This window comes from Equus quagga, chromosome 20, assembly GCF_021613505.1.
Source record: "Equus quagga isolate Etosha38 chromosome 20, UCLA_HA_Equagga_1.0, whole genome shotgun sequence".
Classification (NCBI taxonomy): Eukaryota; Metazoa; Chordata; class Mammalia; order Perissodactyla; family Equidae; genus Equus; species Equus quagga.
This window is the reverse complement of record NC_060286.1, coordinates 9,445,419-9,459,296: the sequence shown is the minus strand read 5'-3', so window position 1 is coordinate 9,459,296 and position 13,878 is coordinate 9,445,419. Positions and strand designations below refer to the sequence as shown.

At 39.6% G+C, this 13,878-nt stretch overlaps 1 protein-coding gene across 3 annotated transcripts in view; it reads left to right on the top strand.

Moving 5' to 3' along the window:
- PPP2R5E (protein phosphatase 2 regulatory subunit B'epsilon) overlaps nucleotides 1-13,878 on the top strand; it is a 146,245-nt gene that overhangs the window by 115,805 nt on the left and 16,562 nt on the right. For all 3 annotated transcript variants that reach the window (XM_046647464.1, XM_046647465.1, XM_046647463.1), the window contains exons 6-10: nucleotides 9,818-9,948; nucleotides 10,067-10,126; nucleotides 11,130-11,238; nucleotides 12,638-12,691; nucleotides 12,796-12,846. In XM_046647464.1, the coding sequence (XP_046503420.1) occupies nucleotides 9,818-9,948; nucleotides 10,067-10,126; nucleotides 11,130-11,238; nucleotides 12,638-12,691; nucleotides 12,796-12,846 (405 nt within the window). The remainder of the gene's footprint in view (nucleotides 1-9,817; nucleotides 9,949-10,066; nucleotides 10,127-11,129; nucleotides 11,239-12,637; nucleotides 12,692-12,795; nucleotides 12,847-13,878) is intronic.

The following is a 13,878-nucleotide window of genomic DNA, read 5'->3' as shown; positions in this document are numbered from 1 at the left end:
GTTATGAAGTTTTTGAAATTTTGACTTTTTGCATTCTAAAAATAACCTTTTGGACTCCACTCATATGGTTCTTCTCTGGCTGTTGGGATTTTTAAAAAAATTTTTTCTCATTAATTTCTTTTTATTGTGGTCATAAAAGCTTATAACATAGTGAGATTTCAGTTGTACATTATTGTTTGTCATACACCATAAAAGTACGCCCTTTGACCCCTTGTGCCCACCCTCCATCCCCTTTCCCCCAGTAACCACTAACTTATTCTCTTTGTCTGTAAGTTTTGTTTATATTCCACATATAAGTGAAATCATGTGGTGTTTGTCTTTCTCTGTCTGGCTTATTTCACTTAACATGATGCCCTCAGGGTTCACTCATGTTGTTGAAAAGGGACGATTTTGTCTTTTTTATGGCTGAGTAGTATTCCGTTGTATATATATATATATATATATATATATATATATATACCACATCTTCTTTATCCAATCATCTGTTGATAGGCACTTGGGTTGCTTCCACGTCTTGGCTATTGTGAATAATGCTGCAATGATCATAGGGGTGCATAAGTCTCTTTGAATTGTTGATTTGAAGTTCTTTGAGTAAATACCCAGTAGTGAGAGAGCTGGGTCATATGGTAGTTCTATTTTTAATTTTTTGAGAAATCTCCATACTGTTTTCCATAGTGGCTGCAGCAGTTTGCATTCCCACCAGTAATGGATGAGGGTTCCCTTTTGTCCACAACCTCTCCGACATTTGTTGGTTTTTGTCTTGGTGGTTATAGCCATTCTAACAGGTGTAAGGTGGTATCTAAGTGTAGTTTTGATTTGCATTTCTCTGATGATTGGTGATGTTGAGCATCTTTTCATGTGCCTGTTGGCCATCTGTATATCTTTTTTGGCAAAATGTCTGTTCATATCTTCTGCCCACTTTTTGATTGAGTTGTTTGTTTTTTTGTGGTTCATTTGTGTGAGCTCTTTATATATTATGGAAATTAACCCCTTATTGGATATATGGTTTGCAAATATTTTCTCCCAGTTGTTGGGTTGTTGTTTCATTTTGATCTTGGTTTCGTTTGCCTTCCAGAAGCTCTTTAGTCTGATGAAGTCCCACTTGTTTATTTTTTCTTTTGTTATGTTGGGATTGTTTTCAAATGTTAAATGTAGTACCTCATGTCCTTGAATTCTCATCAGTTCCCCTTCACCAGCTGCTTTCTTCCAGTCAGTGTGAGAAGTGAAAGTTCATTAGTGCCAGGAGCATGTACTTTTTGTTATGTGAGAACCAGGCTCGTTCACATCTTTACAGAGGCCAGACAAGTGGTACATAATGAAGTAGTCTGGATGTGACAAAAAGGAGCGATGGGAACAGCGGTGACCCAGAGAGCTGGGATCCTGCTGCCTCTGCTCCTGTTAACTGTTGGCCAGTAGGTATGTGGGCCCAGTGTTGCTAGATCTGCTTTTTCAAGAGAAGCTGGAAATTCAGAGTTTTGTATGGACCAGACAAAACAGTCTGTGATTTGTACCTGTGAAGGATTTGCTCTTTTATATTTAAGAATAGTCTGCCTGGCTTGTTTAAATCGCGTTGTAATTTTTATTAAATCTAGATTTACATAACTTTTAGCATTTCTTGTGTACTTAGTCTAAGTCTTTATACAAGAAAGCTGTCAGAGATTTATCAAAGATAGTCAGTTGATTACATAGTGCAGTTCTGTCTATGGTAGTGTAGTTGATTTCAGACTCAGGTAACTTGGTAACTGCCTTCTATAGCTTTGAGTGTATAGGCTTGCCCAGGCTTATGGAACATCTTTGTCTTTTCCCAGTAGAGATAATGTTCATCTGTATTAGGAGCGTTGAGAAAACGATTTCTTTATGATCTACCCTGCCTTGCCCAGACTAAAATGAATTGCCAAACCTTGAATTATTTCATTGGGTGCATGATTGTGGCAAGAGTTTAGCAGTGTATTTCTAGAGACTGCTTTCAACCACTCTGCAAATCTGAAAAGCAGTCAGTGGTTGCTAAGAGACATACTATTCAAGTATCCCCATAAACATATGTACTGCTAGAGATCGCTATTTAGTAATTTGTACCTCACATTTGCAGTTATATTTAGCTGAAAGGTGGCATAATTATATGCAGATTATTGAAATCAGTCAGCCTGTCCTTAAAAGTGACCTTTTGTTATTGTGTTTTTAAAGACTCAGGACAAAGTGGATATGACTCAGACCAACCTGTTAAAAAATTTTGTTTTAAGCTGAAATAAATTCGGTGAAGCCCTGAATCTCAGCTTCAATACAAAGAACTCTATTCTAAACAAGTTCCTTGAATGTGTCAGAATGTTTACATTTCTCTCTCAGAGTCTGTAGCAAATACGTTAGAGAATTTATTTCTACTAGGAATTTTATCCGATAGCCATCATGAATTAATCATGAATTAACAGTAAATCACTTCATCCTATCCTGTCCAACTTGTAACTCAAAAACCTTAAAGAAAGTCTTCATTGCTCTGACTCCTGCATCCAGAGCCAGCTTCGTGGGCATGCGGCTCGTGCAGTGGTGCAGGGCCCTCTGTTGAGAAGGGCCCTGTGCTTGATTTAACGCTTTGCTTTGCTGTCTTGAGATTCTTACTAATTTGTGACCAGGAAGCACTGCATTTTCATTTTGCACTGGGCCCTGCAAATTCTGTAGCCAGGCCCTGCCTGCATCCCGCTAAGTGCATCATCATGTAGCATAACTGCTTTCTCTTGAAATGCTGACCAAATTGGTTGTCTTAAAGATTTAAATTGCAAGGTTTTCTTGAATCAGATAGAATGAATGCTTGAGGGAGAAAAGAAGGGACTTCTGGTTTGTGAGAAGAATGCCTGAAATTAGGAAGAAAATAAAAGATTGTTGAGTTGGTAGAGTTGTCATATTTGTATGACTTACACCTCTGAAATTTTTATACTGAATTTCCATGGGAGTCTTGAAGTCAGAATTGCTAGAAGCTTATGATGTGCAACCTTTTGATCCCTCGGCCCCCCTGTGCTTTCTCAGTGGTTGCCCTTAGGTCGGCTCCTTTCGCATCCAGAGTGGTCCTCTTGAGTTGTTGGTTCACTGGAGTCCGACTGCCATTGGCTCTTGTTTCTTGATTCTGGGCTGTTTTCTCCATGTGCATTAGTTGGTCAAGGAGAAGGTATTAGGAAGATATAATTTTTCAGGTAGTAGAATAGCTAAGGTTAAAAACAAAGCCAGAAATGTAGAGATCTGATTAGAGTTTGGATGAAAGTGTTTAGAATACTGATTTCATTGATTGTCTACTTGAGGATTTCTGATATTCTTTAAGATCTTCTTGTATGTGGAATAGGGCAGGGCAACTGCTTCTTTGTTGTAGTAGAGGGCACTTGGGCTTTTTGTTTCAAGTCTTTTGCTTTTAATTTTTAAAAATAGTTTTTATTAACAAAGTAATTTCTATTTAAAAAATTCAAACATATTTATATGGTTTCTAACTAAAAATAGCAATCCCCTGCCTCTTCCTTTCCCAGCCAGAGTCTTATTCCACAGAAGTAACCACATTCAGGTCTTCTAGCTATTTGTAGTGTTTGTATTAGTATGACTGTGTACATGTTATTCACAGCTGAGGCACATATTATGCTACAATTGCATTTCTTCTGTGCCTTTTTTAAACCCCTGAAATTAATAGTTGCCTTATTTTTCACTTGCTTGCTTTCCTCTGTATTGGCCACTAGTTCATCTGTTAATCCTCTGAGAGCACCGTACAGCTCTTCTCAGTATGGCTGTGTGCATCAGCTAGACTCTCAGTTCCAGTGTTTTCTAGTAGGGCCTCCTTCCTTGAGCCCTGGCCATCCTACTCTGGTTGGCACCAGTTGCCTTATCTAGACTATGTCCACAGTGGTCATCCAGGGACTTCCTTTGCCACTCTACTGGACTCTGTCTTTACTTGCTTAGTTTCCTCTCTTTTATTTTGGAATACATCTTCTAGATGCTTCCTAAAAGAACGTGAATGGAATGTAAATTTGAAGGGGTTATAGACTCAATTTCTGTGTGGAGGAGGGTGCAGGGTGGGAGTTCCCACATACCAACAAGCAGTTCTCAGACACCAGCTGGGTGTCCTACAATTCAACTCAATTTTGACACTACGTACCTGAAGATAGTGTCAGATTGTCAGATGCATAGGTTAAGGGCTCAGTCCTGCAAGACTGACACTGCCGCTCTCCCCTGCGCCCCCCCCCCCGCGCCCCCCCCCCCCCCCGCCCCCGCCCCTATGCCAGGTTATCACCTGTGCTTCTGAGTGACTGGCTATAGATTGGAGGATCCAATGTCAGCCGCCTCCCCCCACCACCCCTGCTTGGGTGAATTAATTTGCTAAAGCAATTCACAGAACTCAGAGACAAATTTTACTTATTAGATTACTAGTTTATTATAAAAGGATATAACTCAGGAACAGCCAGGTGGAAGAGATGCATAGGACAAGGTATGGGGAAAGGGCACTTCCATGCCCTCTCCAAGCTCACCACTGTCCTGGAAATCTCCAACCTGGAAGCTCTCTAAACCCTTTTGGGTTTTTGTGTAGGCACCCCCACATAGGTGTGATTGATTAAATCATTGGCCAATGGTGATTGATTCAACCTCCAGCCCCTCTCCCCTCCCCAGAGGTCAAGGGGATGGGACTGAAAATTCCAAGCCTCTAATCACATGATTTATTCTCAGGCAGTTGGCCTCCATCCTTAGGTGCTCTCATTAACATAACAAAAGATATCTTTGCTGCTCTTACCACTCAGAAAATTCCAAGAGTTTTAGGAACTATGTGCCAGAAACAGTGGATGAAGGTTAAATATATGTTCTTTATTATAAATTACAAAGGTTTTTGAGACCTGCTTCTCTGAAAACATCTTTATTCTACCCACGTACTTGACTGACATTTTGGCTAGATATAGATTCATAGATTGGGACCCACACTCCCTCAGAAGTTTTAAGGAATTACTCCACTGTCTTCTAGCTTCCAGTGTTGGTATTGAGAGGGCCTGTGCCAGCTGAACCCCTTATCCTTTCTAGTGACGTGCTTTCTCTGTAAGCTTTTGAGATCTACTCTTTGTCCCCTGTGTCCAGAAACTTCAAAGGGATGTGCTTTGCTGTGGGTCTTTGTTCATTCATTGTACAGAGGAGATAATGGCCCTTGTCTACATTGAAACTCATGTCCTTTTTTCTGGAAAATTGGATTGAATTCTTCCTCAGATAGTTTCCTTCTCTTCATTTTTTCTGTTTTTCTATCTCCATACCTGTTTGGAATGCCTGTTAGTCATGTGTTGGACCTTCTGAATTGATCCTCAAATTTTTTAATCTTCTTTCTTCTATGTATTATCTTTGTCTTTTGGTTATACTTTCTGGGTAGATTTGCTCATTTTAATGTTCCAGCCCCTTCTGAAATTTTTGTTTCTGTTACATTTTGAATTTTCAAAAGCTCTTTTGTATTTTCTGAATATTCATCTGTAATAGCATTCTGTTTTTGTTTCAGAGATCCAGTATATTTATTTATTTCTGAGCATGTTATAGGGGTTTTTTTGCATTTTTTCCCTCCTCTTTCCGTTGTGGCCATTTCCTCTGAGTTCTTTATAGTTGTTTGTTTTGGTCTCTGTCTTTTATGTTAGAATATCTGGTGATCCTTGACTTCATATTTATAGTTACATGTCAGTTATCAAAAAGCCTCTTAGAACCTGTGTGTGTGTGTGTGTACATGCATGCGTGTGTGGGAGACACTTGGCACATTAGACCTTACTGTTTCATTGGATACCCTCAGATATTAGTATGTCTGTAGGTGTTTCCTCTTGAGGTTGTCAGTTTCCCTGAAAAGGGACCTTCTAATCTTCTGCCTCATCCAGAATGGGAAGCTTAGACACGGAAGGCGGCTGGCAAAGGTCTCACTCTTCATCATGCGGTTTTATTTAATCCCATTATTTTCAGTAAGTGCTTCACTTAGCTGTGTGTGATGTCTTCAAAACTAGAGACTTGCTCGTTTATTCTCTCCAGACTTTGACTGTAGATCTTTAGCACACCGCACGAGACAGGGATCTGGGAAGTCTTGTTACTCCTTCTACAAACTTTCAACCAGTCCTCCTGTGTTTCGCTCCTCACACCCTTGCCACCAAATATATCTGATGCCTTCAATTCGTAAGCCTTTTAAGGGTTCTCTGGTATGAATTGGCTTGCTTCTTGTTGGCTTCCCTCCCTGCAGGCAGAATGGAAAAACAGTTAGCAGAGTGGAGAAAGAGGAAACCTAAGACAATTACCCCTTGCCATCCACCTTCTGTCTTTGAAAAGTGTGCACCTTTGTCTAATCTGCCCTCCAATCCTCTCTGCCTTGGGGCTTCTTCCATTTTTATTCCTGTACCTTCATTTCGGTGAGGATTCTAGAGGATAGAGGGTCAATCCCTCATGTCTATCTGGAAGACCCCTGCTGTCTTTTTCATGTGCCCTTCTCATTTCACTGTAGGTTTGTTATGAGGTTCAAAGGAGGGTTCTTTGGCTAAATCGCTACACAGTTCCTCCCTGTTTGTTGGCTTCAGGAAGGCTGGTTTTGTAAACTAGGAGTCAGCACATTGCCAGGTCTGTCTTTGCTCTGTAATCACTTTGGAAACTCTCCAGCTTCTTTTTTAGACAACAAGTTGCCTGTCATATTGTAGGAGGCACCATGCGCCTAGGCATTTACAGATGCTGGATTAGATTTCTCATTGCTTTTTTGTGGGGAGTGTTTGACTAAGCATGCACATATTACTCTGTTTTGGAAATCAAAGCTCATCCTACTCCCCCTTATTTTGCCCTGTGCACTATTATACTGTTGTCTCATACATCATAAAATCATTGAGTGTGTTCTATAGAGCAGCAGAAAAGAATTTATACACTGTCATTCATCTTTCTTTCTCATAGAACATGATAGATATATAATGCTTGTGGCTTTGTAAATGACTCAAGTTAGATGCCTTGTAATGCATTTTCCTTGAGGGCCTAATGAAAACATTAGTTAAGTAATTTTTGTTTAATTATTATAGTTTCATTAAACTCTTGAAATTAACACTACGTAAGCATAGTTGATTCAAGTTTTGCTAACAGTACACCCCCTCAAACCTTTTATGTTGGTTGCAAATTACTCATTAAGCCGTTTTTTACATTTAAAAATAGAAGCCAAATAAAAAAAATAGAACTCAAAAGGTTAATTATTTCCATTAGCACGGAATGGTTAGCTGAGAGATCTGATGTCATTTTATGCACGTAGTAGATAAGAGAGACTGAGCCCCTGGGGCCTTTTTGGCCCATAGGAGTCACATATCTTTCTTAGACTCTTTCCTGTGGAAATTCCTAGTTGACTTGCTCATTACTTTCCCTGTGGACTCCAAGTTTGTTCACTACTGTGTGTGTGCCCAGCAATGAGGACAATCCTTGGCACATACAAAGATTGATTGGTTGGTTGATTGATTGCATGGCTAAGTGGGCAGAGAGATGGCAGGTATTTTAACAGCCTCTTCTGTTTGGATAGGCGGCTGGTGAAGGTGTGTGCTATTGAACACTGTATGTGCCATGAACACTTCCCCACCTCAGCTCCTAATTTCTTCATGTTCAGCCTGGATGTCACTTCCTCTAGAAGCCTTCCCTGATCACTCCACTTCTCCCAAATAGAGTAGATATGTCTGCTGTGTGTTTATATAACATCCTGAACCACTTATCATGCTATTTATTTATCAGTATCCTTCATTAGACTAGGCTCTGTGAAAGCAGACTGTGTCTGTCTTACTCATCATTGTATCCCTGACACCTTGCCCAGCAGTTGGCTCTTAATAGGTATACATACTTATTTGAAATATTTATTTTTTGAATGAATGAATGGATGGCATTGTGTTGCCAGAAATTGCTTGTGTCTCACTGCCTATTTTTGAAGACTGTCCTTCAGTTTGTGCTTCCTGCCATTATTCAAAGGGCGGTGTTTTTTTTCTCTGTAACTGTCTTTTATTCAAAGAAAAGCACCAAACAAAAGTACGTAATTTATTTAATTACTGCCCACTGAGTTATTCTTCTGCTGTCAGTCTCAAGCTCATGTCTTAATCACCTGAAATCGTGCTTAGGTGTGTCTTGATAGCTTTTTTTGATAATTAGGGTAGCCTGTGTGCATTTGTATGCTGTCTGTGTGCTCTTGAAATGTTTTGCTATAAGTCAACATTAGAACCATGAGTTTTGCTTTATTGTGATGATAATGAATGTTTGAAGAACTCAGTAAAATTCAAACCAGTCTCCAAGTTTGTTCTCCAGCCACAGGAACCTGCCTATTATCGTTTAAAAAAAGTTTTATTGAGATGTAATTTATATACCATAACATTCACATTTTTAAAGTTTACAATTCAGGGGCTGGCCCTATGGCACAGCGGTTAAGTGCGCCTGTTCCTTTTTGGTGGCCCAGGGTTCACTGGTTCGGATCCCGGGTGTGGACATGGCACCACTTGGCAAGCCATGCTGTGGTAGGCATCCCACATATAAAGTAGAGGAAGATGGGCATGAATGTTAGCTCAGGGCAGCCTTCCTCAGCAAAAAGAGGAGGATTGGCAGCAGATCTTAGCTTGGGGCTAATCTTACTCAAAAAAAAAAAGAAGTTTACAATTCAGTGTTTTTTAGTATATTCACAGAGTTGTGTAACCATCACTACTATAATTGCAGAACATTTTTATCATCCCCCAAAGAAATGGAGCAAATGGACATTTGGGTTGTTTCTACTTTTTGGCTATTATGAATCATGCTGCTATGAACATTAATGTACAAGTTTTTAGGTTGACATATTTTCTTTCTTTTTTTTTAAAGATTTTATTTTTTTCCTTTTTCTCCCCGAAGCCCCCCGGTACATAGTTGTATATCCTTCTAGTTGTGGCATGTGGGACGCTGCCTCAGCGTGGTTTGATGAGCAGTGCCATGTCCGCGCCCAGGATTCAAACCAACGAAACACTGGGCCGCCTGCAGCGGAGCGCTCGAACTTAACAACTCGGCCACGGGGCCAGCCCCTGGGTTGACATATTTTCACAGGATTCAGTTATTGACTTTAGATTACAAATGATTGGGAACTTAAAAAATATTATTCGTGTATAATATACATACAGAAATTGTAAATGTTCACCTCAATGAATATTGAGAAAATGAACACACTCATGTAACAAGAAGTAAGATGCAGAAGGAGAACATTGCCAGTATCATTGGGGACTTTGTGACGTTTGCTTTGGTTTAGGTTGTTTCATTTGCCTGTATGCTCTGGTAGAGCTGAAGGCTTATCTTAACTGTATGTTTGGAACATAAGCCCAGTAGGTAGCTTATGTTATAGTAGGGCAGTGGTTGAGATAATGGACTCTACGGCCTCAGCTGCTTGGGTTCAAATCCCAGCTCTACCACTTATTAGCTGTGAGACCATGGGCAAGTAGCTTAACATCTCTACACTGCGATTTCTCATTTGTAAAATGGGGATAAAACTACCTCATGGGAAATGTTAATGTAAAAGTAGATTGCTTAGAAAATTGCCTGATGGGAAAATTGCCTGATGATCATGCTAAGTGCTATATGTGTGTTACCTGTTATTATTATTGTTGTTCTGGTTGTTGTTATTACTGTGCATCTCTTCACTAGAATATAAGCCCCTTTTCTGACTTTGTCACTGTATTCCCAAAGACTAGCACTGTGCCTGGCGCATAATAGATACTCAGTAAATTTTTAAGGAAGGAAGGAAGGGGTTTTAAATAACGAGTGGCAGAATCCTAAATCCTTTCCTGAAACCACTTTTGACAGCTAATCTGTCTTTCTTTTATGACAGCTTTTGGAGCTATTTGACAGTGAAGACCCTCGGGAACGGGACTACTTAAAAACAGTCTTACACAGAATTTATGGCAAGTTTCTTGGTCTTAGAGCATTTATCCGAAAACAGATTAACAATATTTTCCTAAGGTAAGTGGAGGGTGGGGGAGAAGGAGAAGCAGAGTTGGAGGTTTTGTAGAAGTATTAAGTAAACCTCAGACATTTGAACAGAGTGTACTGACTTTATTCTTTCTGTCTTTTTTTAAAGGTTTGTTTATGAAACAGAACACTTCAATGGTGTAGCTGAACTGCTGGAAATATTAGGAAGGTAAGCACATTTTTATCTAATTGCTAATCTCAGGTGACTGTCATTCGGCAATTTAGGTTCAGGTGGCACAGGGTCACGCTGACCTAGATCTCTTGCTGTGTCTGCATCAGGGACTCTCATTTCTGTTTTCAGTGTGTTTCCCAACTGACTCTACGAGATGCAATTTCTTATTCCCCAATTGCGCAATTCTAACTTGACTGGAATGATGGAAAGAGCAAACAGTTTATGCATTGCTATAGAGACAGTACATCTAATTGCAGTCAGGCCATTTACTCCAAAACATCTTATTCTTATTAGTTTCTAGCTACTTGTCTTTTGGCATATCTTTTGAAAGTAAGTTTATAATAAATTGGAAAGATTGCCATTTCCAAGGCACTGTGTACCCAGGTGTAGTTCTTGAACAGCTGCTGCCTAGAGTAGTGGAATTAATTGGAAAGAGACAGCTGTTGTGTAGGTTTCTACACACAAGGGCGGCTAATGTAACTGGACATTGTGATTACTTGGTCTCTCCTCCTAATCTGAGGAGAAAAAGAAGGTGGAGTCACGTAGAGAGAGTCACACCTAGGGAGGTGTGACCTCTAGGCAGGCTCCATATCCATGGGTATTCTTGGTTTGAGCAGAGATTTCAGGATAGGAAGGAATGATGTCTGCAAATGGAAAGGGTTGTAAGTGAGCAGGGCAGGCAATTATTTGGGGAAGGAAAAAAGGAAAAGAAAAATAAAGAGTAGATACACAAGGTTTTGGAAACCGTCCAGCGAGGTGTGAGGTTACAGGAGCCTTTGCTGGGGCTTCACTAGCCAGTTTTCTTCTCTTAAACCTTCCCTTTACTTAAGTGTATTCTTCTGAGTAACTGTGAAGTCTTGAATGCCACTAGGGTGGCTTTTGGGTTGTTTTGGACCACATGTTAACTGATGAAGATTTAACGAGATCTCAAAAGAAGAGTTTGTCTCCGTTTAGCTTGTTGTGGTAACGTTGCTAATTCCTGTCTCTTTTCTTTTCCCAGTATTATCAATGGCTTCGCTTTACCTCTTAAGGCAGAACACAAACAGTTTCTGGTGAAAGTGTTGATCCCTTTACACACTGTCAGGAGCTTATCCCTCTTCCATGCCCAGGTAGAATTTTGTATAACTGCTTTTGGAAGTCAAGTTTGCAAACCCACTGTTTCTTGCTATTCGTATTTACTTAATTAAAAAAAAATAAAAGACTTGTTAAAGTTTAAAATACTCCCCAAGGAGGATAAAAAGGTGTATATTCTTTTCTATGCATAGGAGAACCACGGGAATATTTTTTAAGTGGGAGGAGCATTTGTGTAGTCATCTCGTTTTACACAGAACTTAGGTGACTCACCCTAGTTCACACCATTATCTATTGAACATGTTGCATATAATATAAAATGTATGTGTGCTTTTCAAATTTAGATCTTTGGACATGTGTAACCATTTTTGCCTGTTCTTAAATAATTTATGTCTTCCTCGTTTTGCATTAGTCTATCCACTGCCCTTTGCTCCCTCTTGTAGTTTATTCACAAATAAACACTCTCACGAGGAAATCAATCAGTATTTTCAGATCTTTTTATTATTATCCTCCGTTACTTTAAAAAGCCTACCCTGTCTTTTCCCCACTCTAATTTCCATACTAACACTGCCTCACATGTCACTACGGGGTACATAACTGATAGTGGCATTTGAATTTTAGTATTTCAAATTTCTGACTCTCCTCTCCCCTCAGTGAGAATGTTTTGAGTTTACATAAAAATGTAACACATTTTTCTGAGCAGTGTGTTCCTCTTTAAATGTGAAATTCTGTATTTCGAGGAAAAATTAGTCCATATGCTTGTAATTTAGAACACTATTAAGTGTTGTTTCACAAGAGTGGATTTCTTGTCCAAGAATCTTCATGAGCCCTTTTACAAATCTTGCCTCTAGTTTTTGAAATAGGATTTTCGTGATCACTTAAAAGAATCTTTACCTAGATGAGTTAGCATCTGATGCAGAACTCGTCATATTTCTCCAGCTTCTGACTGTGGCAGGTACAACGTTTTATCTCCATGAAGCTGCTTTAGTTTGCATGAGCCTTTTCAGGCACTCAGCACAGTTTTTAGAAAGTGCCATCATCTCATCTCGGATTCTTCTGGAACCACAGTAGAAGCCAGTACTGTTGATGTAGCAAAGAGAGAAAGGAGGCCCATGAGCTCTAGCTCACTGTGGATGAGATGCTTTCAATATGCTGAATGTGAGATTTCACCTCTGCTTTTCATTAGCTGGGTACTTCGTGTCCCAACATTATTTAAAAAAAAATTCCCCTGGAGCCTTATTAGTGTTAATCTTTGGCTTGAAAAAGTAGCTTTTTATTTTGCCTTATATATATTTTATTTTTAAAGTGAATTGAATGTGAAGTTACTAAGATTGGAGTCTGGAAGCTTTTTAGGACGTTTTAAAAATATGTCTTTTGAGCCCTTAGTATATAGAATTTCCAATTTTGTTTTTCATTTCTTATTTCTTATTTATCTAGTTGGCATATTGTATAGTACAGTTTCTGGAGAAAGATCCTTCACTCACAGAACCAGTAAGTATTTTTTCCATAATTTCAAAAAACTTCAGAAAAGACCACTTTTCCTGGAGTGTATATGAAAAATTAAGTACCATTTGTTTTTCTCCTTTATATTTTAGGTTATTAGGGGGTTAATGAAATTTTGGCCCAAAACATGTAGTCAAAAAGAGGTAAGTGCTTCATATCAGTATGTGAATAGCTTACTAAATACTCCGCTGAGGGCCTGGCACTGAGCTCATAAGCGTGTGTAAAAATGCATTATCTCGTCTAATCCTCATTGTAGCTCTCTAAGGCAGGACTGTAAATATTCTCATTTTACTAGTTAGGAGATTGGCACTTTGAGAGGGTAAATAGCCTGCCCACGCACACTGAGGATAGTCATTAGGCCGGAACCTGCCTCCCTGATTCCTGAACCCTGAACTTTTATCACACTGCTGCTCAGCCCCAGGGAAGCCCAAGTCAGGGCCTGGTCGTGTGTCCAACTGTCTAGCTCTCTTGATGTCACTTTCCTAGTGACCACCTTCCTAGTGTGGAAGTTTTGCTGTCACTATAACGGATGCTAGAGCAACTTGCCCAAATACCCACTTTACAGCGTCATGTAATTGGGAACTTAACTATGTGCAATCTTAAAATACGTTACAGACCTTTAGTTTCAGCTGTTCACAGTGGTCCTGGAAGTCTCCAACCTACCATCGTTTTTACTTTTGCCAAGACCTCCCTGGGCATGTGCGCTGTGAGGTTTTTGTGGAGGGGTGAGCTCTTAGCTTGGAGGTGAGCCTAGCTGGACCCCAGATCCATATCCGCTCTTCCCGCAAGGTCAGAAACCATGTGGAAAATGGCCCCAGGCAAAAAGGTCACCTGTTAGTTTTACATTTTGGGAGTAGTTTGGAAGAACTTCTGTATGTATCTTGACAAATGGCAAGAGTCTACTATATTTTGCTCTTAACAGAAACATCCTTCTTCTCAAATCAGCTTCAGTTCTCCAAAACCCTACAGTATGCAATTTCAGAAAATCGTCTAATTTCTTAATACCCGTTAGGTAAAATTAAAGTATGCATTGCCACCCAGTTGCATCTCAAGATAGGAAAACATTGTCATTTTTCATATTTTAATTGCATACCTAATTTTTTTCTAAGGTAGTTATTTTTTCATGCCTGAATGGGTACCTGGTTTTTGTTTCTCTGTCAGTTTTCCGTTATATT